Consider the following 27,844-nt stretch of genomic DNA (forward strand, 5'->3'; position numbering starts at 1 on the left):
GTAATTATTCATGAATTACCCATGGATATCAGTTTAAAACACTTAGCTTGTTCCCTTGCCACAAAATCTGAATATTTCTGTTTTAATGTTTTTATTCTCACAGCATCCTTGTCTGTAATAACAAGAAATACTATTAGACCTGTTGAAACCAATGGGAAGTAGATGCTAAACTGGATACTCTGAACATCACAAATATTCAATTAAAAATACAATCTCAGGTCAGCTGCTTATGCATGTACCAGAAGAGCAGCTTGTGACTCTCTAGAGGGTTTGGAATGATCACTTCCATAGGATTTTCCAAACCCAAATATTGCTGGCATAATAAAACTTGTAAATTCGAAAGTATAGAAATTCTGCATCTTACACAGTAAATCTTGGCTCTTCTATATCTTTTTATGTTTAGTTTTGTGTGCTATTTGCAATAAAATTTAATGCTGACGTTATAACAAAATTTAGTTATCTCTTTCCCTTGGGATTGTCTACATTTGTTCCATGTTTTTTCTAATTGCACTGAATTTGAAATATATTAAATACCTGTAGCTCATTTATCTTCACATTTAATTTTTTACTTGTGTTTTTGCAAGAAGTGTTGCTGTTCCACATTCATAAATTCAAAAAACCCATCAACAAACCCCATATTTTCTAACCTTTAATTTACTGTATATACACTTATGTAAATATACACATGGAAAAAAAAAAAAAAACATTCACTAGCAGTGCAAACCTACTTTAATGCATAAGAGTTATCACTGTTTTGTTTCATGGGTTTATCTAGGATTGCTACTTGGTGTAGAGGAAACACAAGCTGAGATAAGTCTCAGTACTTTCCCAAGTCCATATATTCACTCACCAGCAGGTTCTGATTCTTCTGCAGGGGAGAAAAAGTGATACAGACATCTTTCTGAAACTTAATACAGCATTTATTTTTTGTGTTGTCGTTTCCGCTCTATTGCTGAATTCAAAGCCTGAAGAATCATATGCTTGTTGTTCTGAATGTTGTAGCTGGTCAGTTTTATCAGATTGTCAAACTGCTCCTCTGTGTAGGTAAAGCTGTTTATGCAGTATGGGGAAAAAATGCCAGAAACATCCACATTGCCCTGTGCCATCTCAACAGAGCTGCGCTCCACACCTGCCAAATCAAGAAAAGTCATTGATGGGGCATAGGGATGGTCTTACATCCTCCTCTCCAGAGGAACATTGTTCCTCTCTAACTTAACACCCATAGTCCTTTCCATAGGAACCACATCAGGGGAGGAAGGGGTCCGTGCCAGCCCTTGCCTCCCATTCCGATACAAATAAAGGCTGCACAAGTGGTGGGAGGATCAATTCCATCCCATAGCTTACCTGGCTCTTTATATTTTCTGAATGTATCATTCACCAGAGGGAAAAACACCACTGTTGGTGCCTCTGGTGTCTCTGCATCTTCAAATACATAGCACTCCTTTAGATTTTTCTTCTCCTCTTCACTCAGGTGGATTTTTGGAAATGGAATTCCCTGTTTTGAGAAGTACTTTGACGCTTCTTCCAAAGGCTACATTCAGACAGGAGAAAAGGTCAGAAACTCTGCCTTCCCCTCAACTTTTCATAACACATAACACATTCACCAAAGGCACTTCACAGAGATCAGGGAACAGCAATCACTCTCAGTGTTTCTTTTGGTCTTTGTCTCTTTCATGAGGAATTATGTACTGGTTATCAACAGAACAACATTTCAAGACCAAGACATCAACTAGCACTCTTGATGATTGCCCTACCTCCTCCTCCTCAGCCTTTTATCTGCAAGATAAATAAGATGTTCATAGCTGTGTGCAGGGGTTACACAGCCACTTATGAAACATACTCCTTAGTGAAGAAACTCTCCACACAGAAGACACAAGCAGCCATGTCAAGGTCCCAGGAGCATATAGGTATATAAGATAATGCTTACCTATGATGAACTTGATTAAAAGAAAAGATTTATTAAACTGATACTACTTCTGAAGTTCTCCCTAAGGGATTTGTCATGTCAAACCAATATTAAAGCAAGATCCAGATATCTAGAAAACAGGAACTGAATGCCAAGAATCCTTTTCTCCCACATTTAGTTTTTTTCTGCATTAATTATTCTGACTTCTGGGGAGCTTAAAAAGAAGAAAAGACAGTCATAATTACACAAGTGAACAAAGTGGTTATCACACCGATGTCTGTGATCCAGAAGAATAGTTTAAGTGCAGGACAACATCCACTTTCCTCTCCGGCCTCATGAGTGGTGGGTAGCTGATATCAATGTATCCTGCTGTGTCTGCAAGGCACAGGAACTCTGCTGTTTCTGTCAGCTGGTTGGGGAAATTCTCTAGCACGGTATCTAAAAGGAAATATTTCTTATGATGAGTGATTCAATGAAGAAGTAATATATTTGTTATTTAGCTAATAAAAGAGGACAAAAAAAGCCCCTTCTCATTACTTTCATTTTCCAAGATCCTGCTGCATTACAAGTTCCATCCTGACTCAGAAAAGAAACTGTCCACAGAAAGAAGACAGAGATCCTTCACTTTTCACATTGGCCTTTTTCCATTCCTGATGAGCAGCAGTTGTCCTTCTTAGGAACCAGTGTATCTCTTGGAATATCTGTTAACATTTTAATTTCAATTAAAAAAGAGCTGTGCCACAATTAGAGTGGTTTTGCAAATTCATTTTTGAAATTTGGCTATTTATCTTGAAATTTTTGTTTCCAAAGTGAAGAATAATGCCTATTCATCTTTGACTTTCTCTTCACTATTGACAATACCAATCATCTAACCAGAAAAAAAAACGAATGAACAAGAAAGTATCTGGGGATGCTTACCTTTCCATATACAAAAGCTTTTGCTCTGAAGGTATTCATTGTGCATCTGGAACCCTTTTAGGAAGTTGAAGAACTTTGAGACCATTACTCGCTCAGTCAGGACTTCCCGAACAATGCCCATGATGCCACATTCAGGGGTGACTATGTAAGTCTCCAACTCATGGTTCCTGACTGGTGGAGAAGGCTCATCTCCTTCTGATGGGTAGAGCAGATAAGGAAGTCATTGTTTTGATAGTGATTTCATAATACTTAAAATAAAGACTTTCTACTATATGCATCCAGATGTTATATTCATTTAAAGATTAGTAAAGTAACAGATATAGTAGAAACAGAAATATAACCAACCAACATCAACAGCTGCGGGTTGAGTGCACCTCAGTGAGCACCTTTCTGAAGGATCTGATGAATGACAAGCATCCAAAAGGTTGTATGAAAAGACATTGCTCCACAGGCCTGTGGAACGATAGAGAACAGGGAAACTGCTTAGAAACATTTAAATGGAAAATATCCCTTTGATCTTTCCAGAGGCTTTTAGCACATGCAAAGTGTTTTCTCATAAAAAACGTTAGTAAGTTCTCTCACAGCAACACACAGTTTGTCCTCAAGAGGAACCTAAATGGTTTTAAACATTGTACCAGGCCTTCAGCTACCATAATTCATTGTCACACACAGCTATTACCAGTACACATTGCAAGACACCATTTTCTATCCTGCATATTCCTGTTCTATGAGAGAGTAAAACCATACCAATTCACCTAAAGCAAGGGTTTGGTCTATAAAGAATGTCATAAACAACTGCATTAATAATTAAAGATTTGGGGATTGCTCCTGAACAGCCAAGATCCAAGTGGTTACAGAACAATTTGAGATGGTCTACAGAGTATTTATGTCCCCTAAAACAAGACATCTTCAAAATCTCTTGTTTCTCCTTTCCACAAGTTACTTTGAGTGAGAGTCATCTCTGTCTCCTCATTCCCATAGTTCTTCCAATTCTGTCCTCTCACTTAAGACATTACTTCTCCTTGTAAATTACATTTCTTTTTATCCTTTAGCTGCTGTGTTTCACTATCAGTATGTTTTAATGGTACCTCAGGAGGGCACTTGCATAGTACACCACTAGGTGGCAACATAGCTCTAAACCTCCACTCAGCCCTTTCTAAAGACGCACCTATGACTTCGGGATCACCAGCCCATTTCAGGCTCTGAGGACAGGAACACAGAGCTCAGCCTAGATTGGATGTACTAGGTGTGCTTGCTACCTGGACACTTTGGGTATGACCACAGACATTGCAAAAATGCAATGAGACAAAATGTTCTCAGAAGATGCTTTGTAGTCCCATGTAACTCCATAATCCATCTCTTTTCTCTGATCGTTAGCACAAAGTACTTTGCAGAAGAATACAAAGAAATCAAAAGTGCAGTGGGGTCTCTTCTCCAGTCTCCAGCATCTCATGGGTCTGAATTTGGTACTTCCAGTAGCTGGTGGCTATAGTGTTACAGAGTCACCAGTGAAACTACCTTTCATGAATTTGTCCTCCCCTTTTTAGACCTATACATACTCTTGCCTCCTGTGATAACATGAGTCTTGTCCCCCAGCTGCCTCTTCTCTTTACTCATGACATCACTATGAGCTCAAATATAATCATTAAAGCTCTGAGAATTAGAGTCTGTGAAGCTAAACGCAGTCTTCCTCGTGCCCAGGTATTTTCTAAATATAGTAGCAATATGACTCTGGGCTTTTTGCATAACACCTTGAGGTGCACGATTTCTCTGCACTTCAGATAAAGAATACCAAAGATATTGTTTTTAATGTGGGTTTTTCAGTCATATTTCTTACTGGCGTTCTTGGTGAGCTGTTGTGTGTCATACTTATTTACATGTGAAGGACTCTTCTGCAGAAGAAGCAGAAGAGTGAACGAGAATAGAAAGTAGTGTCATAAAGAATTCTAGTGTTAGAAAAAAATGAAACAAGAAGAGTTACATAAAAATAGCAAAGCTGTCCTTCCTGCATTAGTGAGACCACTCTACTGAAACAAGGATAGCAAAACACATTGAATTGATCACACAAGAACTGTACATTTCAGCCCTGCATTTTGCAGGGCACTGATGGAATATTTAGGAATTGTGCATATTAAGCATATTTTTATGCTATCCAAAGTCTATCAAGGAAGCACATCACCTTTCATGAAGCAGATCCGAGACTCAGGAAGCTTCTTCATCAAGCGACCCATGAAGAACTTGCTGCCAAAATCTTCTGCACGAATGAAGGCGCCATATTTTAAAAACCCAACCTCATAAGGTGTGAACTCAACCCATTCTGCAGAGAAACAAAACAGACATTTTAATTCATTCCATCCACATCTCCCAGCAGGAAATACCCTGAAATGACAGGGAAGCAACTTCAGGACAAACCGTATGAGCATGGTCATCACGGACTGGCATTCATCAGGGAAATGACATCATTAAGATAGTTTCAGCCACTCTCTCAAACAATTTTCCCCAGACTTGTTCCTACGGAACTCTCCAGTGAGCCTCTCAATATAGAACATAAATGAAGTTTATACCAAAAGAAGTTCAGCCTAAATTAACCCATACATAGATCTAAGGCTGTGATTTGGGAGTACTTTAGCTGCCCTAAATACTGTCCCCACATTTCTCCTGTCCCATAGAAGCTGGATTTCCCCCAGACACTAGACATAAAGTCTGAAAATGGAAAAGATAAAGAACTGTTTATAAATGCTACGATTTGTCAATGCAAGGGGTTGCAAGATACACTGTAATTGGTAACAGAGATACAACTGAATCCAGATACAGTTTAGTTTTGCCATCACCTTTAAACTCTGGAAGGCTGTAGTCATCTTTGATGTTGAGGATCATGTAGATTGGAAGGGGATTCTGACCTTGAGTTAATGCCCGTCTCTCATCAGACAGTCTGTGATTGTTTTTCTGTGTATTGACCAGAAAAAGAGAAAGAGCAAAACCAAGGGACCTTCTTCACATTGTGCATGAGCTTGGAAAATTACAGAAAAATAATACTTATTTCCAGCTACGTTTCTTATTCTTTCTACTCATCTTGTGCCAAAACATTATTTTTTTTTTAACTGAAGAATTACCTAAGCATTTACACACCCACAAAGACTTATTTGATTACAGATAAGCTATGGGAATTTTGTGGTACAGAGGGTTTTCATTCCTCTGAGAAATGCATTCATTTTGCATGGATTATGCAAGTTCTCACAGGGATAAACAGAGCAAAAGAAACCAAAATCAGGATGCTGGAACCGGATGTTCAGATACTCATATAGGTATAGTGAGATACAGGTTTCTTGCTCTAGTGAATATCCCTCAGAATGGTAACTATATGTTGAGAGAGATGTGAGGTCAAAATCCCTTTGTTAATCAACAGAAACCATCTCTCTGATAACACTGGCAGGCTCTCAGGCTAGTGCCTGTCCCTGGAGCTTCTATTTCTGTACAGTGGTATTCAAGACTTGTTAAGGACATGCTACCCCATCACTTAATGCTCTTTCCAGCAGGAGCCCCCAGAAATCAATGCTAGAGATCTGGTATCCTTCTTGCTTCCGCAGCTTTAGCTCTTGGTCATAGTACTTCAAGCTCTCTGGAGAAAAGCAGCTGAGCTTGCTCTTGGTCATATGTCTGCGGACTTCACGGATTGGTCCAGAGATATCCTTGTGTGACCAGTCAGGACTCTGGTACAGATGTGCCAACGTCCTGCGGAAAACAAAGAAAGCACATTATCATATGCTCATAAATATTTCCACCTCCTAGACTTGGATTTAAGGACCACAAAAACAAACAAACAAACAAACAAACAAAGTAGTTGAGGTTCATTAAAAACATGAAAACATGTCTGAGGCTCAGGCGTTCTTTGATCTAGATTTTTATTTAGGTCCCAGGAAATTCTACCACATATAACTAAATTGTTTATTGTACTTTAATTAACTAAATTAAGATGCTATGCCATTCAAGTTAACTGTTAAATGTCAAGAAGATGAAAATCAAGATAAAGCTGATTTAGGAGTAGAAACTGAAAAATCCAACATCATAAAAACAGCAGAAATGGTGTACAGTGTTTTCCTAATACAAAAGTAAAAAAGCCTGAGGCTAAAAACATGCATCTTCCTTTACCACAACAAAGAGAATGAATCTCATACAGCAGTTTACAGAGCTGAAAAACGACATCGTTGTTCATCATTTCCTTACCATGTTGAGCCAGATGACCCAGTGATGTAAGAAATAGCATCTAAGAGACCCAGCTTTTGAAGACCTAGCAGGTTGCCTAACAAAGATGTCAGTGCCCGAGTGCCACCTCCTGTTGTCATGACTGCTACAACTGGAACCTTTTTAAGCATGAACACAGCATTTAGTAAGCAACAGAATCATAGTTCATATTAGCACATTATATTTCAGCTACATGAACTACACATTTCTGTCTTGGAAGAATTCTGACATTTCATCATTTCCCCAAGCAGAGGAGAAAAAGATGAAATGCTGGTACTTTGCACAGAAATTAAAAAAAAAAAAAACAAAAACAAAAAAAACCCTAAAAACTAAAAACAACAACAAAAAAAGACAATTTGCTAGTTCAGATATTTTTCATCTACAGAGAACAGTGTTCTATACTGTAATATGCTGGCTTACTGAAACAGCTCATAACTTTTTAATTTCAATATTTTCAATATTAGGTTGCGTTTCCCTTCATGGAACATCATCTCTTGAGAGCTCTATTCTGAGAACCAGAAATGCTCATCCTCTCTAGTTAAAAAATAAAGACTGGATTACATTTCCCACAAAGTATCTAGAGTATATAATTGCAGAGATGAAGCACAAAGCCCAGCTAAATAGAAACCTAAATTACATTACAGGAAGATAAATTCCTCCAACTAAAACCCACTGGGAGTGTAGTGGCTAAATGACATTTCCTATACACATTTCCAGGCAATTGTATCAAGAAAATACTTAGCTGTGCTTCTTTCACCTGATGCAAACCAAGCATTTCAGGTTAAAGCAAAGCATTCTGATTTTGATATAATGAAGGAAACAAGCCATTTTCTTGTTGTTTGTCTGCTTGTTTTTGTTTTTCCCACTGAAAATAACGTGCTAATGAGAAATAATACACTGGTGTGATCAGTGAGCAGGGACATCCTTTACAGCTCATTATATGACCATTTTGTCATATAATATTTAACACACCTTTGGCCCAGATGTCCTGGGCAAAGTGAAAACCACTTTGTGTAAAAAAGTAAAAAAGTAAAAAAGCTCCCAAAATGAAAACTTCAATTCTGTAGTGTCTGATCTCAGACCACATTCCCTCCCTAAAATGTAAAACATTTCCATGACAGCATGCACATGAACAAGTTCAAACTCTAACTCTTGGATTTGATACTACCCATGCTCTCACACTGTTTCATCTAAACATTTCTTGATGCTTTACATGGGGCACTTCACATGGGGGATGTAAATTCCACATCAGTGCTAGTTAAGGAACAACCAATAACCGGCTGTGGATTTGACTCATTCCTGTCACACCAACAAGGTCCAGGCCCAATGTTGCACCCCATACCTCATGGTCTTGTAGGTCCTGTTCTAAGTTAAGTGCTTTTTTCAGGGCAGAAGCCACCAACTTCCTCCGTTTCTGTAGGAAAATTTTCTCCTCCATGCATAGATCAAACTCCAAGCGAACATCAAGGTTTCTTGACCTCAAAAAGACAGAGTCCATGGTTAAAAGGAAAGTAAGAAGCTCGAGTATGTGATCACTTACAAATAAGGTCTGGACCTATGCTTACAAGTTGTAAATTCCATAATCAGGATTTTAAAAGCTGCTACTGTGATCCTACAAAGGCATCAGAGAAGATAAGTGAAAAGGTTGTAAAGCCTTAGAGGAAAGAATATTTTTTTCTACACTGATTTTCTAGAAGCTGTTTCGAATCCTTTGCAACCAAGGAAAATGAGGCACAAATACGTTTTTCTAAACTTGTAGTTCAGTAAATTTTTTTCAGCCAGAAAAGATCTTCATCACAAAACCACAAAACGTAAAGACAGAATTTCTTACCAGTCCATTGACTTTACATGTAAATTGATTGTTTCATTCTGGAAAGCAACACAAAACAAAGAAAACCACAACACATCATAAGTATTGGAGATGCTCTTATGTCCCTTACTTACAGTTATATTTGAAGCCCTTCACTTTTTATAAGAGCAGTGTTGGACACACAAGGCTGTAACAGTAAGAAAACCATACAATTTCTAGAACTTCCCCAAGTCCACTAACATTATTTATACTGAAGCTTCAGCCATTTTAGATATATACATCAGTGTATACAGCAAAGACCAGCACCAGCTCTGTCACTGTGCCTTGCCTTGCTTCATTGTTTGCATACACTCTAGCTTGCATTAGTCCAACTGATCACAGAAACCCTTCTCTCAAACTTTTGGCTGCGATTTTTGTTTGTGCTCAGCTCAGATGAAAATGTGCAGGTCAGTAACTGTATAGGAATATAAATTTATCACACCTGTTCACCATCTTAAGAACAAAATAAATCTCTTCCAGACACACTGTATTTTTATTGGATAGTAATTTCAAGCAAGGTGTAAAACCCTTCCTTGCTCAGAAGCTGCTGAGTTTGCAGCTCTGTAATACAGGGTCTTCATGCCAACACTAGCATCATGAATTCCCATCCCATAAAAAAGCCTACTTAAAACTTCAGAGAGTAGCAAACTTCAACACAAAGATAGGATAAAAAACCCAGACATAAAGATTGTATTGCCAGAATCACAGACATATCTATAAACAAGCCACAAAATATGAGAATTGTCTGTTACGTTATGTGAGAGCTTATACTGACCTGTGTTATTTAATAAAGTCTTTTGCATAAAACAACTGCAATAAACTGAGATCCTTAAGGGCACACTACCCCTTTCCTCCCTCCTCCCCTTCCCACACCCTTGCATTGACTTTTATTATTTTGCATAGTTTTCTAATGCTCAGTGGACTGCAGAAAATAAGGATTAGCAGTTAGATATCTAAACTTCTACCTCATGGTAATCTGGTTAACTCACACTTGTCGATCCTGGGACCACAGCTTCAGTTTTATTCTATAGAGTTATTGTCAATCACCTTTGCCACTGCTACTTTCTCCTTGAAGGGAAGTGAATCCAGAGGAACAGTGAGGGATGCAACGCAGTTTTTCTTCTCTTCACCTGAGGTATACTGAAAAATAGATTTAAAAGTAGAAAAATATTTAATGTATACACCATAAAAAGTACTGTCACCAATTTTTTTTAAAAATAGGATTGACTCCCAGAAGTTTCCAAGTTGTTATCTAGGTGTCTCAGTGCTCTTCCAGAGCAGATGATCACGGAAGTTGACTTCCAATTAAAATAATAATAATAATGATATTTTTTTCCATATGTCCCAGTGAAATATGGAAAACTATGAATTTGCTGTGCTTACTCAAGTAGAAGATCACGTACCAAGCAGAAGTGTGGCTTCTTTTCTGCCACAGCCATGTGCAGCTCTGCCACACCATGTTTGAGATAATGGAAGATGAGAGGCCTTGGAGGCTGCAGGGAAGAGCCCAGTGACAGGGTTTGGTTCTGTTCATAGGATCCATTCACTGTGAACAGGAAGTCTTTTTCTAAAACAAACAAACAGGCATATTCCAAACAGGAAATATTACGGGGGGGGGGGGAGGAAGAAAAAAAAAAAAAAGCTGTTTAAGAAACTCAGACATATGGGAAAATTGGGCTAAACTGAAATAATTGAGATAGAAAAATATATTTACTTCTACTTCACAGTATTAATAAAGGTCATGCTTTAATTTCAAACTCCAGTTTTGCTATTTGGCAGACACTAATTGTTGGATCTGCACAACTCCTATTTGTAACCATCTAATATCTGTGCTCTATTGGTAAGAAAAAAGGAGGGAAATTATTGGATAAAAAAGTGACAAAATAGAAGAAGTTCTTAATTATCTAAGTTGTTTTTACTTCACAGGGTTTAAGATCTAGTCACCACATTTCCTTTCTTGTAGCACATTTTTTTCTGTGTTAAAAGCTTAAAGTCTAACCTGAAGCTTCTTTCTTCTGTCTATTTTCCACAAGGACTTCCAAGCAGCAAGCTTCACGAGACTGTCACAGGGATGAATAATGAGAGAATTAAATATCCAAACTATGCTACATATGAGTCATTTTGCTATTTAACTCTGGCCATCTGGGTTCCTGGGGTCTGGACACCTGTCCACTGTGTGTTTGGCAGATATGAGCACTCTTATGATGTGCCAGCTGAAAGAAAAATGGCTGTAGCAGTGTGTCTGTCCATGGGATAGGAAAGAAGGAGTGGGAGTATGCCAAGGCCTCCTGAAAATGGACTGATGAGCAGCCAAATCACAGAGCTGTCCTTGCAGTCCTACCTGTATGAAGCTGTACAGTCAAGTGCTACCTCCCTCCAAGCAGTGAGTTAGGGGCAGACAAGAAGGCCAATTCCACTTCATCCAGGATAGGGATGGCTCTGGGAGTCCCAGGAGCAGTTCTCAGGGGGAATGACACAAAGGCGGCAAGCAAATGAAGGAGCACTTTAGGCTCTGCCAAGAAGCTTGCCATCAGCTGGTGATGGAGGACTGGCCTGTAGGTATCCTCAGTGACTATGTTTGCTCTTTCTTAATACATCCTCACCCCAAGAGCCATGCAAGCAGATGGCTGCCAGTTTCTGATGCTCCTCCTCCCACCATCCCGCATCTCCCTTTCCTTCAGCTCTGACTGCAATTACTTTTTGGGGCCCTTCCCATATTTATCATTCCCAACACCAGAAAGATAATGAACACAGATAAATAGTTTGAAATTACCACCAAGACACCATTACTGATAAGCTTTTCAGGAGGAACTGGACTGAAAGAACAAAAAACAAAATCAGAATATGATCTAAATACCTCTTTAAATGAACTGTGGGAATAACACTTTCCTTAAAGGCTGTCTTATCTAACACAGTCTGTAACAAATCCCTGATTTTTAATTTTGTTGTTGCTTTCAAAAGACATCTAAAATTTGACTTCTTCATTTTTTTATGATAATCATAGAATCACAGAATGGCTTGGGTTGGAAGGACCTTAAAGGTCATCTAGTTCTAGCCCCCTACTGTGGGTAGAGTTGCCAATGACTAAATCAGGCTCTACATCAGGTTGTCCCTGTCCAGCCTGGCCTTGAACACCTCTAGGGACAGGGCATCCACAGCTTCTGTAGGCAACATGTAATAGTAACGAATACTAAGAAATATTGAATACAGTCACTGCATTCTTATCATCTTTATCCCACTTCCAGGAAGTACTGGGATAGAGTAGTATCCAGGATGACTTTTGGTAGATAAGGAAGAGAATGTTTTTGCCAGTATGCAGATAATTTGATAAACATCAGCTGTGACTGTGATGCTGCTTTGAACTATGTTGTACTAAACTCTAGCATCTGTTTTACATTTTGTTGGTTCCATTTAGGCTTTACTCACATGCTCTCTGATGCAAACTCAACTTCCAGCATCTCCTGTGTCTGTAAAAGATTAACTTACTCTAAGTATTTGAATTAATTTTGTCACCAACTATTCTTGTTAATGAGTATTCTGGCTCCTTAAATGGCTCTTAAAACCCAAATTCACTCTTGTTTTAGGGCATGCTCAAATGAATAAAAGCAGTTGAGTAAGGGTGATTTTGGAAAGTATTCTCCATCTTTTATTAAATCAGTCTTTAGGCTGTGCTTGTCCATTCAAAGATAAGGCAGAGTAAAATGGCTACTTAGGGAATCCTCAGTTACAATAGTTGGCTATCTATCATCTTTACCATCTCAGCATGGATATTTGTGTTATATTTAAAAATGCAAGCTATCAGCCTTTAACTGAGCACTTCAGTAACTGTGTCAGCACATGCCAAACTCTCAAGTGCTTGTCTCAGGAAAAGAAATTCTGACAGAAACTTTGCTCAATAGCAATGGAGTCTTCTATCCTCAACAAAATCTACTTAAGAAACAGATTCTAGACACATGAAAAAAAAGAAAAAAAAAAAAAGAAAAAAAAAAAAGGAACTCTGCTGCCAGAAGGATTGAGTAGCTAGCAAAAAAGTTCAAAGTAAGGAGCACTTTTTACTGTACTGAACAAGGTTTGGACATACAGGATAAAAGAAGGACAAATGAATATGATAGAAACTCTCCTGTCTACAATTGCTTTACAATAAGTCATGTAGGGAGGTAATAGCAAAAAATACGTTTCCTTCCTGTAGGCAAGACTGTTTTATTCCTCACCTCTGGATTTAGCTGAAAAGTCAAGCGAACAGTTTCTCCAAGCAGTATTTTAGCAACATCAAAGAGGACAGTGAAGAGGAGGTCATCTTTAGTGATTGTATTTTCATCATAGACTTTCATCTCAAGAATATTCTGTGAATAGAGATGGAGGGTTAAGACCATTTCTGTTTGGAGCCTTTGGGCTACTATGAGGTTGGAGAGAAGAGGAGGGGAGGGGAGGGGAGGGGAGGGGAGGGGAGGGAAAGAAAAAGGAAAAAGGAAAAAGGAAAAGAAAAGGGAAAAGGGAAAAGGGAAAAGGATCAGACATTATGTGAATAGTTGTGAAATCTCAACTATTTTCTACACATCACAAAATAAAATTGAATTTTGCTGCTGCATGCTGTTGTTACATTCACTTACCCATATCCCTCAAATCTCTTGCAAATATTTTTTATGGCACCCTTCAAACAGATCACACAATAAGATCTTTGCCCCCAATAGAAAAAACAAATCCACTTTGCATCTTACTTTTACTTGGCTTTGGATCCTGAAGCAAAATATTTCATTCCACACTGGATCTTTGCAGTTCTTGATGGTTCTGGTCCGGACAGTATCAGAGGAAGCAGTGGGCAAGGACAGGCTTACATAGCAATCAGCTTGACTAACTGTATATAAAAAGATACATTTTAACTAACAAACTACAAAAAAAAAAAAAAAAAAAAAAAGATCTTAGAGCATAAGCTTATAGCACTCTATAGACAGTAAACTGCAAAAAGGAGATATTGTTTTAATACTTTTCTTGCAGGTTTTTACTCAACAGCACTAACTACTTTTTATCCTGTCTAGCAGGCTGAAACTGAAGCTACTGAAGTAAAGGGAACTGGTGGGGGGGAGGAAGAATGATTTTACATATCAAAACGTATTATTGATACATCCTCAGTCTGTGAGAAATCAAGAGATCTGTTGTGGTGAAGATTTGCATTTTGAGAACCTTTTTTAAAGGTACTTAACTAGTTAACTCTTCAAGCACTTTAGATAAGGAGCAGTCTTCACCCACTGTGAAGAAACTTCTAATTTATTAGTGTAGCATTACCTTAAACATAGTTTGGACACAAGGTTGTCAAATTAGATAAAATACAGCATTAAAACTTCATAATACATGCAGGTTGCACTGAGGTGGGCTCCCAGGAACTGTCTCCTCCCCAGATGGAGGTAAATAACCTTGCAGCAGGGGAGCACAGCGTTGCATTGCATTGACCAACTGAGTCTTGGGGATTGCTGCAGCTTTCAGTTGAGAGGCAAGCTGGAAACTTGTAGGTCTGTGCAGCCAACTTTCCATCTGTGTGTTAATCTGATGTATTTAAATTGTTTCTTTGTTAGGATTCTCACTGATACTTCTAAGATGATTTTTTTGTTGTTGTTGTTTTGTTTGTTTTGTTATCGTTTTCCAAGGAGTAGTGTTGTGCATCTCTTACTAAGTGCGGGAAAGAGCTGTTTATCTCATGGTATCTCATGAACCTTAATGAGATCCTGAAAATATAGTGAAAAATATGGCAAGAATCACTCTCTCTGCACTGTTTTTCACCCTTTCTAGTCTTCCAATTTGGAGAAAATCTGCTATTCTGTAGTTTTATACATTGCTCTGCATTCACTTCTACACAACACTTTATTTTTCGTCTGCTGAACAACCACAGTTGTTTCTGATGTCTCCAGCCCTTAGAACAAATTTGTGATTACAGTAACAGTTTAGATGTGATGTACTAAGAGGCAATTTGGGACTGTAGGATACATGCAGGGAAGCAGCATGATGACCAAGTGGGTAAGCTGCTGGAAAAGGGCTCATGATGTTTTGGCTCCAGTCCCAGCTCTGCTCCAGGCTGCTAGGTAATTGTGGGCAATTGCCTACATTTAAATATATCTTTTCTATCTGTGTCACATCAATAAAACAGTGATAATGATCATTTCCTCACTTGTAACCTGTTTTGATATTCCACAATTAAAGGCAACATACAAAACAAAAAATAACTACCACTAATAGTATTACCAACCCACAAAAAAAGAGTATCTTATCAGCAATTGTTTTACCTTCTCAATCAGTCCCTTATTTCTCACTCCACACATTCTTCATAATTGTGTTATTTATGTGGCAATTAATAGGTATTGCTTAAAGCAGTTTATGGAATCATGTTATGTAGGATTTCTTTCAAGTCTTCTGATAAAATCTGAATATTAAACATCTTTCCCCTTGCTGTCCATAGCAGGAAAGGATGACCTGAACATTCCAAGTGGAGACCTTTGTACTGGTAATTAGTATTACGAAAATTTAGATCTATTACTATAAATTTCGATACAGAATATGCATGATGTACCTTTATATAACAATTTATTGATTAAGAAGGTCACAAAAGAGTTTATTTACCTCCGTCTACTATTTTCAATAATTCTTCCATTGAGTTTTGGTAAGTGAAAATGAGAATACTGATTTTGCATAGGTACATCCTCTGGCAGTGTCAAATACATAGGTATGTGCATTTCTGAGAATTCATTCACTTATGGTCTGGCTAAGAATCCTCCGAGAAGATGGACATTTGATATTTTCAGAGTATCAAAGAGGCCACTTCTAAACTCGTGACTTGAACCTAGGTAGAGCTGTGGTAGGCACTTTCTTCCTTCATTCTCTTTGAATACAGCTGAACTATAGCAAACTTGAGAAGTTAATCCAGGCTTTAGCAAGACTGTATTATTAATAAGAGAAAAACACTCCCACAGCTTGATCATCCATACTAATACCAGCCCAGTCAGTAATCACCGAGTCTCAACATAGCCCAAGACAAAAATGCAGATAAAGGCATTTGAATCTGAAACAGACAGATCATTGCATGAAGAAAAACAAATTATGCCACAAAACTACATTGTTGCAAGATTTATCTGATAACTTACACACACACAGCACAGATTTACAGAGTTTTTGGACCAGATCGCAAATACACAATGCTAGCTTTAAGTACAGGAGACTAAGATCTCTTAGCATACGTTCCTACTCATGCACAGGAACAAATGGATGCTCAGTGTCTTCCATGCTCCAGCTCTTTCCCACTTTCTTCCACCTTCTACCAAAAAAGACTTTAAATGTCACCAGCTATTGAATTTAAATATGTCCAGATTGAAAAGGATTGGTTTAATCAGCCCAGCATAGCACGAGAAAGAACTGAAAGATCTGAGTTTGCTAACTCAACAGCAAAGACCAGCAAAGAATATGGTAACATCCAGAGCTGGAATGTCCAAATGATTATTATAAAGAGGACAATGATTAGAGTCTCAGTATGGTAGGACAGAAATAAAGACAAATGTTAGGAAAACTACTCCAGCTCTAAAACAGTTAGCTCTAGTGAGAGAGGTTTTTATAATTTAACTCATTTCAGAGGGTACCCCTTCCTAGATATGTACCAGTGACAGATAAAGTAAATTTGATCTTGCTTCAGGAGAAGAGGACCCTTCCAGGTGAGGCTACAAACATATCAAATGGAATCTGGACTTGCTGCCATGTGATACCTGTGTTTACGCTGGAAGGCAATAAACAGAATAATCATGGCACATCAATCATCTTAGAAACTAACTGGTCTCTCTCCCAGCCCTGACCTGTCACAGGAGGAAGCAACAGAGAAATCCTTGTACTGTACACCAGCCCAAGTCACACATTCTAATATAGTATATGGGTGGTGACAGGCTTCATTATCTCCAAAGTGATTGCAAACCTCCTTCTTTAACATGCACAGAGTAAGACTGTAAGTTCCTTGGGAAAGTGTCTGCTTTTTTCTTACACACAGCATCTACATACCATGAGCTAGATCCATAGCTAGAATATCTGTGTATGAGCTCAACACAATTGTCAAAAGGAAACAATACAAATGTAAAACCATACAGTGCAGAGATTCCCACAAACAGCTGTGCTGAAACTTATTTATTCCACTCCAGCTCCTCTGGAACAACAGAGATAAATCACATTACCTAAATGGTAAATACAGTTGGTTGACATGAGGTGTTTTCCCTTGTCTGGGTTTGGTGCAAACCAGAAGCGGAAAACATTTGCAAATATGATGAGCAATGTTAAAAATATCCCACAGTCACACTTAAAGGAAGTAGCACTGAAAATCCACAGTTGACTGTAGATTCAATACATGCAAGTAAAAATAAAAAGATATAGATTTCTTTTTTTTTAAGATGGGGATGGAAGATTTGCGCCTGAAGAAACATCATAATATCGTATCATCATAATAAAATAAAAAAGTAGGGTGCAATAAGTAAACTCACTCCCTCACATGATGGCTCACAGCAGCTAGTATGAAGGTAGAGACGTTAATGCTGATGAGTTAATTTGGTGAGAAAAACTCTATAACACACTGGGACAACTCACTGGAAGCAAGGGTGTGTTTTACACAACAATATAAATGGGTATTGTGTACCTGAAAATTTCAGCTTGTAAGTCTCAGTCACCATTTTATGAACTGAATTTTGGATCTACAGGGTATAAACACAGAGATTACAGTTTAATTTGTTAATTCAGTCTGGACTAAAAGTTTACATCACAGCATTGGTTCATCTTGCCATAAATACTACAAGTTACATGTGTTGCAAACACATGCTTTGCTTCTGTCAGTCATCTTCACATTTTATATGTCTCTTCTACAAAAAATGTCACTGTCAGCTTCTTTCACATCAAAGTGAACTGCATATAGACACACAGCTTCCAGGCTGTCTTTTATTGCAAGACTACAACTAAACCTATGTTCACAATGAAATCAAATGAGCTCACACTTCTGACTGAAATCCTCTGGGACTCTCAACTAATCCAGGAGCCTACAGCAATTTTCCTGTGAAAAAGAATGAATGAAAACATTAAGAATAAATATAATATGATTAAAAAAAAAAATAAAATTGCACTTGAGACTCCTCTAGTTTTCATTCTTGATCCAGAAGGAAATTCTTGAAAGATAGTAAACATTGGTACTGGATGAATAGGCCCAGATGAATACTTTGCTAGGTAGACTTTCCAAACAATTGCCAGTTTAGCAATTGTTAAGATAGTAGAAAATGATAAAGTACCAGCACTAAAATTTGAGATTGATGCTTTCTTTCAACCTTCATTGGCTACTACTGCAGTGCTACCTATAGTCTCTGCAAAGAATACAACAAGATAAAATACCCAAGAGAGAAGCCACAGCCTCATAACACACACATATCTTTTCATCAATGCAGACTATCATAGCAATGTTAAATCTAGCCTCTCTTCTTTACATTGGTCTCATACAGAACAGTAAATCACATCCAGGATAGTGGTTCTTATCTACAAACTAATCAATGACTACAACTCAGCAAAAACGTGTCCTGAAGCTTCTCTCTGAAGACCATCACTGAGAAAGGTCCTCAAGCTCTGTGTACCTTGCCTGTGGGCAAGGCTTTCCCTGGCACTGCTCTGAGTCGTGAGAATCAACTTGGACAGGGACTAACACATACCACAAGCCTTATCATGTTGCTCCTTCAGCATAAGGCTCACCTCAGCACCACACTTCATCTCATCTAAATAACTTTGAAGGAGTACGCATGCACAAAACCAAATGTTCTCCACTCAGTGAGTGCAGGAAGGAAGGAATCGTTGATAACAATATCAGTCACACTGCTTACTGCACAGCTGGATGGTCTGCAAATAATGTTGTTCTAACGAAACCAGAATAAGACAGATTTTAGAAAAGATTTTGCAGATTCTTCAAGGGTGTGCAAGAGTTAATGAAAAAAATATATTTTTCACATTAAAATACTGAAGACAATCAGTTGTATCACATTCTCTCTCAGGGAACTACCTCAAAAATCTTGAAGTAAGTATAATCTGTATCAATCTTCATGTTCTTCATGAACATCTTTGAATGTATCGCATAACAATTAGCACAGACATTCTGACATTCCATTGTCATCAGCATGCAGTGTCAGACATGGTAATCTTCAGTCTTAAATTCAATACATCAGTGTATAGAATATAACATAAAGCAGGATATAAAATAAAAATATGATCCTTATCAAGGGTGATAAAAAATGCCAAGAAGCAACAAATTCTAAGATGTGCAACACTGTAAGCATAGACAAAAAAAATGCTCAGCTTAGTTTCATAAGTCATAGGAAGGTATTATACAGACAGCCCAAGGATATTTGTAAATATAGAATGCCAGTTCAGAAACCTGAGGACATATGCAATTATCTGCTAACAATCACTGAAGCTGCCCGAATACATTTGAAAGGAACTGAAGAAAATTCAAGATAGGTTTTTGCATTTGTATTACTTATTAGCACAACATTCCATGAAATGCATTTCAGCTCTGCACAAATGTCCATCAGGTATCCAAGCTCAAGCTACAAAGCCATGTCCTGAACAGTCTGCCACAGCCTACTAGCTCTGCAAGACAGAGAAGAAATGAAGGGCCGTGAATCTCTGCATGGACCTCTGTTTTCTCAAAACACAGGTGGTTCTGCAATGCTGCCATTGTCACCTACTCATCCCTCTCTTCTCCACCCCACTCCATCCCAAGCTTTCCACTCATGCATTTTCATCGACTGGGACTTTTTCAGAAATGTTTTAAAACAGGTTTTGACAATAAAAAAAAATATTTTAAAAGTTAAAAACACATTTCAACCACTTATTAACTAGATCTCCTCTAAATGTGAGGGTAGTGAAGTCTATTATGTGCAAATAGCACCATCACAAAAGGCTTTTATAAGATCATTCATGTTCAGTAAAGCATAAAAGCTGCAATACCATCTGTGCTGGTAAGAGCATGGTAGCTCAGCTTTTGCCTTTGAGACAGGAACAAGCCTAACACAGCTATCACAGGTAGTAAATGTTTTTCACCAGTCCTTTAGGCAGTAACCAGTTCATCCTCATAATTCCCATGTGAGGCACCTAATGTTTTTCTGCAGTCCTTCCTTTAGAGATGAGTCATAGAATCATAGAATATCCCAAATTGGAAGGGACCCATAATAATCACTGAGTCCAACTCCTGGCTCCACTCAGACCCACCCAAAAATCAGACCATATGTCTGAGAGCTTTGTCCAAATGCTTCTTGAACTCTGAGAGCTCAGCAGAGGCTGTTCCATTACCCGACCGTCTTTTTGGTGAAGAATTTTTTCCTGATATCCAGTTTGAACCTTCCCTGTTGCAGCTTCATGCCATTCTCATATTCTCACAAGGAACTAAAGCTCTGCATAAAAACATCTTCTCCAAGGTTACACCATGAATTTACAGCAAATCACAACGAAACATTCTGTACAATATCTTTCACCACCAAAACAGCTTTGTGTTCTTGCACACAGGAAGTACACAGAAGTCAGCACAGCAACAGCAAGATGCATGTCTGCCTGCGTCCAATTTGTTAATCCCTAGCAGTAGGTACTTCTCACCTGCATGGAGGTGCCCTGATGAAGATTCTGAAGCAAATAACATTTTATTGAGCTCCTTGGTTGTACACAGCATTGTGTCTTTTAGTGGTGGCTTATGATGTTGTCAAGTCACAGCACAGGTTTTTTTTTTTTTTATCTCTGTACTCCTTATGAATACTATGAATACAGAATACTATACAATTGTATACAAAGCAACAAGCAATATACTGCACATGATACACTCCTTGGTGTATCACCAACAATTTACTAAGGGGTTGAGAAACAGGAAAGGGAAAGACCGAGAAATAGTCTCTTGGACTAGAAAACACAGAATGAGGGAAACTGGATTTTAGTATATATGTAGATGGTAGCAATAAGCTGAGGAAGACTGAGAGCTGAGATGGATAACATGTGTGAATGAAAACCAAGAGAAAACTGAATAGAAGGGAAAGAACTTATAGACAGCTGCAACTTCAAAGGACACAGTATTGAGATCACTCATTCATTTGTTGATCATATTATTAACTGTGGTTATTAGTTTGCTATGATAAACATCATTCATGATATCAACATGATAAACATCATTCAGAACCAGGGTTCCATTTTGCCAGATGCCTTAGTAGTCATTCAGTTAGACTTTGATCTTGATCTAAACAGCTTACAATTACAGTAAGAAAGTCCCACCTTCAGGTATGATGTCACAGGGAGGAGTTCATGGTGATCAGCAATTGCTCTCATATTTGTTTGTTTCAGTTTCTTAACCAACTAAGAAATCACTGTTCACAGGCCTTGGTGCAACCTTTGTAGGATCTACATAACTATTTCTCTGTCTTTGTTCAGATTCCTATTACCAAGCATTTCTCTTCACCTACCATGATGATTTCTCCCAGTGCAAATGCAGCCTGCCTGAACAGCCAGTATCATGAGGAACTTTTATCATATGCCTTGCAAAGACAAAAATGCTCTTCTGAGGACTACATCATCCTAGGTGACCACATTCATTTTAACAGGAAAGCAATCTCAACGTGAGTTTTAGTGCTGGTTAGCTCACCTTTGCTGCCTGTCTGCCCACTTCACACCATAGCTTCTGCTGTCTTCTCTGTCTTCCATATTGGAAGTGTGTAAGCACGGGGGCTGCAAGTTCAAGTTGCGCTCCCACAAGCCAGGCAGTACAGCACACAGCAAGTTGGGGCAAGCAACCTGCAAGCTGTTTGCACTGCAGGCTTTGGGGAGGGGAAGCTAAAGTGGTTGTGGACACAAGCACAGCAGCAGCAGCAGCTTTAAGAGCAGCATGGGTGCTATCAGAGTGAATGTTCAAAATTCACTGCCTGCAGAAAGGCTATGGCCAGCATTTAACTGCAGGCACAATGTAAAGGCCTCACATGTGGCAGCAGCTCAGCAGTCAAGGTTTGTGCTGATAGCCAGGCTGTTTACTTTGCATTCTTTCACTTCTGTGCATGAAACATCCACACTGAAAATGAAATCTGCACTGGGAAATTTACACAGTGTGGGTCTAATTCTTGTCTACAATTAGCATGTGATTGAAATGCACTTGTATTTGGCCAGTAGGTAAATCTCTCCAGAAGGAAACTCTCACATGGTGGAAATGCAGCATTCTGCATAAAGGTATCTTCAAAGAGGTCTGTGAAGAAATGGGTGGGAGGACTTGGGAATGAAGAATGAGCCCTCCTACGAAGATCTTGGATGGTGGACCAGCCCTTGACAAACAAGACTTCTGCAACAACTGATTTCTTCCTACACTTGGTAGGAGCCTTTTGAAAGCTAAACTCCATCATGCCAACTGACAGGAAGAGCAAGACAAGATCATGGGAAGCCACTGAATGGAAGAGCAAGGTCAGTACTGAAAATAAAACTGATTTTGCCACTACAAGGATAGCAATGAGATCATAGCACCTGTCTTTGGTCTCTCTTGTACTTGGCAGGAAACACTTTTGGTGCAATCCAGTGCAGCTGTTGTGCCTTATGCCCTTCAGTGGGAATACAGGAATGGGAAGAGCACAGGCCCTTCTCACCTTGTTACTTCTGCACCCAGTTGTTGTCATGAACACAGCTGACTTCCCCCCTTCCCCAAGCAGTAGCAGCAGACTGCAAGGCCAGCACTTCTCTGCTGGTAGAAAGCAGCCATGTTCTTGTACCTGCCCTAGAGATGTGTCACAACTCCCTATTTCACCTGTTCTTCAAGCCAGTCTGATGACTGATGGCACCTGAAGACTTCAGGCACTTAAAAACACAGATCTCCACATATTCACCCTGTGCAGCTGCAGAGAAAGAGCACCATCCAGGCAACAAGACACTATGTGCAGGCATGGTGGACAGATTTATGAAGGTTCACCCACAAGGTTTTCACAATTTAAAAGCCAGATCTGGAATGAATACATGGGGACAATTGTCTTTGTGTGAGAGGGAGCCCTAAATAATGCATAGAAATGGCTTTTTCAGGTCAGCCAGAAAAGATCAGATTTTCTCCAGCATGTATTTCTGCTATGTAAGGCAAAGTGGGGGAAAAAAAAAAAAGAAAAAAAAAAGGCTATGACTATTTAATCAGCAGTATAAACACACAGACCTCACTAAAGTTGATAACACCCTGAAAGTGGTTTTTGTGTTTTCCTTTGACAGAAAGGAATCTGGGCTCCCATCCAATGCAAAGTGAGCTGTAACTTACCAAAGTGAAACCCTCTGTTGGCCTCCAAGACCTAGATCTCTGAGCTATAGACCTCATAAGCCACAGATCTCTTGGGTGAGCGAGGCAGGGAAAAGAACGTCTTGGTGTTTGCCCTGTCCAAGAGAATCTGTTGTCCACTTCTGAGAAGAGATTCTCAAGCCAGATGACAGCTCTGGTAGCACCATTTTTACAACTTTGATAGAAAATCTGTAGTCAAATTCAAATGTGCAGAAATTGCAACAGCATCTTGGGAATGCTGTGTTCTAGTTAACATAGGAGCAAATCATTCTGATTCATGAGTAAGCCGTACACGTATCTCATTTCAACATGCATTAGTAGCCTACATTAGTAGCCTAATTTGTGTTATTACGCTCTCACTGCATACAAATAGGACCATTTATCTGACACAAAGGTTCAGGAGATCGTGATCATAGCAGATTGCCACAGATATTCTGTAATGTGAAAAACAAGTCCCGTGTTATACAATATGTGCAAGATCTAAGGAGGAATGAATGCAGTGGGTTGTGTGTAGCAATCCCTCTGCACAAAGGAGGATGCTGTCTCTCCTTTAGCTGCAGAGTGCCACAGACAAAAGGAAGCAAGGTATACATCTTTGACCTGTGGTCTTCGAAAAAATGAAGCCTGACCTAATCAGATCCTGACTGTATCAATGCACTGATGGCTTCTTGCAGCTTGAATTATTTCTTTGCCATCTTTCAACTTTGTCAGCATCTCTTTCTCTCTTAATAAGCTTAAATTATACAAAAATAGCTATTGAAACAAGTAACTTTGTGTGGGAAATACAACTGTTGGATTCTACTTTTCCTAAAATGTATTTTAAACTAAATGTTTCAACTGCTTACAAACATGTGAGTAAATTCATGAATTAAATGATAAATGCATTTCCACAAAAAGTATTATCCAAAATAATCCCAGAGCAAAGACTAATTCTAAACCCAAAATTATTTGTAATTTTAGTTAGAGATACTATTATCAGTTTTATTGAATTATGATATAAATCTATTATTATGTTTAAAAAATTACTTTATATCAGCTTTCTTCTTAATAGTGACTAATTTCTCACTTATTGACATGTTGACAGCAAATACTAGCCTCTAAAAAAAAGTAAGAAAAACCTTAGGGTCAATCCAGTAATTTTCTGAAAGCCTCCATGGAGGCAAATAGCAAATACTCTTGCTGAGTTCGCTTGTGTTTATTTAGCACATAAAGATTCCTAACCACCTCCCTCCTATTGCATTCCTGGCTTGTTCCTTCTCCCCAAGACAGATATTTGAGCTGTCCTGCAGCTTGTTTTCTTCTACCTCAGTAGCCTCTGAGATTTTCTGTCTTCACTTCCACTCTCACCCATTCCACCAAGCTCCCAGAAACATTTCAGTCATGCTGTTTTTGCCTTGAAAGTCTGATATTTCAAATGCATTTCAGTAAACACGTCACAGAAAGAGTTAGAAAGAGTTGTCTGAGAACAAACTCATACAATATATAATGCTTATAATGCTCCTTTTTTTTTAATCAAACACAAAAATGTGAAAGTGCCTGAATGTTTTTCTGCTGTCTGGTAAGACAGAGAGATGGTAGTAAAGCTCCAGTGTTACCACATAGCCTCTAGCAGCCACTCATTGTCAGTGTTGGCATTTTCATCTAGAATTAGAGGTGCAGCTTTCATCACAGCACATCACAGAACGTAACTGATAATTAACAGCTGTATTTGTTCAGCAAAACTGGTTCTGAAGCTTTTCAGCTGTTAAGACACTTCACATTGTACCTCAGCAGACCTTTGATATTTCCATTAATAGCAACGCTTCTGTAAACTGAAGGGTATTGTTTATAACAGACTGTATTGTAAGATTAGTCCAAATTCAAATATACAGCAGTATCTGGAACCATGGTGACACTTTATAAACAGACACAAGTTACAGTGTTCAGTTATACTCACTGCTTTCAGAACTGAGCTACTGAGAAGTGCAAGGAAAGACTGTGATACTCACACAGATCTGCCTTTCTCAGATTTCTCATCCTTATGATTTTTACAGAGAGGGAGCTGCATGGGCATTCTTCACACTGCAGGACAGTGACAAAACAATTGCAGAATTAATGAAACATTTATGCTTCAAAAAGCATGCCCTCACATAAATATTTGTTGCAATTTTTAAAATCATGCAGCAAAATTGGAAGAATAATTCTCCTGCCCTTCCACAAGGAGAGTATAGTTTTGCCCTTCTCATGAGGCTGTTTCAGTGGTTGAGGACAGGGAAAAGAGAAGAGAGGATGATTAGGGGACCATTCTCTGCCCAATGTTTCTGTAGCTAGTTGAGTTAGACTCATTTGGTTTATTTGTTAAGCCATAAGAGTCCCAAGCTGAAGGGCTCTGAGCACTTTATCACATCCTTCGCAAATTCCTGGTATCTCAGACTGCTTCCTAGCCTCTACATGGATCACCCAATGCATCTTAAATTCTCTTCACTACCAAAAATGCCTCCACAGAGCTACCAATATCAGGAAACCCATCAAGTTGTCTAACATAAGTAAAAACATGCATGAATTTGGACTGTCATCTCCCAAGACATCTCCAAGGCACAGGAATCCCAATCTCAAACCCATTGCTGGCCAACTTCAGCTTTTAATGGATTACAGTCTGAATTTCTTACCTCGTGAGCACTCCAATATGATCCCATCATGCTCCCAGCTGCATACAAGTGAGCTATGGGTGTCACATCAGTATTAGAGACAACAGTTGGCAGTGACTCATGAAGTACCTCTGCAAACTTGAGAGGATTATCCATGCCCCACCTTCTCTAGTGAAAGGGAAAGTATGGACAGAAAAGGGGAGGGAATTTGTGGAGAGTGATATCTGAACATCATGGGTGTGCATTGAGGGAAGGCTTTACACACTAGAGCTAATAGCAAATCAAGGTAAGAGTCCAAAGAGTGCACACAGCACAAGAATGGATACCCATGACTTGGCCACCTAACAATGCACAAATAGAGAAGATAACAGCAGTTATGCATAAGTCAAAGAAAAACAGCAGCTCTACAGCACTGCAATCAACAGTTAAAAGGGTTTTGGATAAAACCTTTGAAGACTCCAAAATTCAGCCAGATATTGTTTTATTTTTCTTTGAGGTGGGAGGGGCAGAGTTACTTTTTTGTTGGATTTTCCTCACTTTTGTATATGTATTTGATCATCTTGGTTTATATTTTTTCCTGCTTTCAGGACACTCCCACAAACAAAAAACAGAGTAAACCAAGAAAAAAAAAGAGCACATTTTCCTCCAAATTAGTACATACAGCAGATATGTGAGTAAACAACCCTTCCATGAGTCCAGCTACTAACATGCCCAAATATCTGAAATGAGGCGTCCACTTGAGAACAGTTAGAGGTGATACTGCATTCTCACAGTACCCATGCCTGCCTTCCTCTTCTGCAAACATCAGGAAAATATGCAATAAAGAGTAGTTCTGGCCTGATATTCTATCCAGAAAGACACTGAAAAGCTCAAAAGAAGGAACCTGATCTGTTAAAATGGGCATTGTGACTGAATCCTTAATATCTGCCAGGGACAGACTCACCATGTTTGTCATTTAGTCCTGCTGTTATTTCTTAAGATCTGAGCACTGCATCAGCTTTGCCAAGTCTGTGAGCTCCTGGGATATGCCAGTTCAGTTTCATATTTCAGCTGTTGTCCCTTGTCAGGGATCTTTTTTGGTCAGGATTTTACCATCTTAGATAAGACAAGGCTTAGTTAGTGCTAGGAAAAGGGGAATAGCTTTAAACTGAAAGAGGGGAGATTTAGGTTAGCTGTTAGAAATTAATGTTTTACTTAGAGGGTGGTGAGGTGCTGGTACAGGCTGCCCAGAGAGCTGTGGATGCTCCATTCCTGGTGACATTCAGGGTCAGGGTGGATGGGGCCCTGGGCCTTGATCTGGTGGGTAGCAGCCCTGCCTATAGCATGGGGCTTGCAACTGTATGATCTTTAAGTTCCCCTCCAACCTAAGCCATGCTGTGATTCTGTGTTAAGGCTTGACTTGTCTCAGGACTTTTCAATGGTAAGTGGTGAGCTTCTTCCTGTTACTGCCATCTTCAGACTAGTTAAACCATAGAAGATAAGAGAGAAACTGTCTATGTGCCTTTCTGGGAAAAGCAGAAAAAAAATCTCGTCTATCTAAGGAGATGAGGGACTACTGTGACTCTCAACCTAGCTGGCCATTGACAAAAGCCCAGCTAGCAACTCCTATCCATGTTTCACAACCCCCCTGTGGGTCTAACGCCAAAAAGACTAGCTCCAATTCTAGAAAAGACTGTTGTTCTCCAATAATTTGCCTTTGAGGAAAAATTTGTATCAGAAATAGAAACTGCACATCCTTCTCTGGTGGAATTTTCTTCACTTGTGTGAGTAGATTCACTTCTCCAAATGCATGAGCTTATTTATTTTTTCACCAAAACAGTTTATATTTTTTTTCACAGTATCTGAAAAAAATATCCAGAACAGCAAAGGATTTACTTATAAAATTCTCATTAGCTGGAAAGGAAGAAATGTAAGATAATTATTATGCTGTATACCCTCACTCAGATGCAATGATGATTGACCAACATCCATGCTTAAGTGGACAA

General features: G+C 38.8%; 1 protein-coding gene across 1 annotated transcript; it reads right to left on the reverse strand.

Moving 5' to 3' along the window:
• Positions 1-874: 874 nt before the first annotated feature.
• Positions 875-25,910, reverse strand: LOC122175103 (cytosolic phospholipase A2 epsilon-like). Its single transcript, XM_042862526.1, has 20 exons — positions 25,881-25,910; positions 25,221-25,293; positions 13,634-13,770; positions 13,127-13,258; positions 12,342-12,382; positions 11,689-11,731; positions 10,915-10,975; positions 10,319-10,482; positions 9,963-10,055; positions 8,898-8,935; positions 8,409-8,544; positions 7,049-7,185; positions 6,334-6,556; positions 5,656-5,770; positions 5,004-5,141; positions 3,170-3,277; positions 2,825-3,019; positions 2,178-2,344; positions 1,345-1,531; positions 875-1,129 (listed from the first exon to the last, which is right to left on the reverse strand). The coding sequence occupies exons 1-20, from the start codon at positions 25,908-25,910 to the stop codon at positions 921-923; spliced, it is 2,427 nt and encodes an 808-aa protein (XP_042718460.1). The 3' UTR covers positions 875-920.
• Positions 25,911-27,844: the final 1,934 nt, after the last annotated feature.

The sequence above is a fragment of the Lagopus leucura genome, unplaced genomic scaffold (assembly GCF_019238085.1).
Source record: "Lagopus leucura isolate 7727_CA_CO unplaced genomic scaffold, USGS_WTPT01 Super-Scaffold_1, whole genome shotgun sequence".
Classification (NCBI taxonomy): Eukaryota; Metazoa; Chordata; class Aves; order Galliformes; family Phasianidae; genus Lagopus; species Lagopus leucura.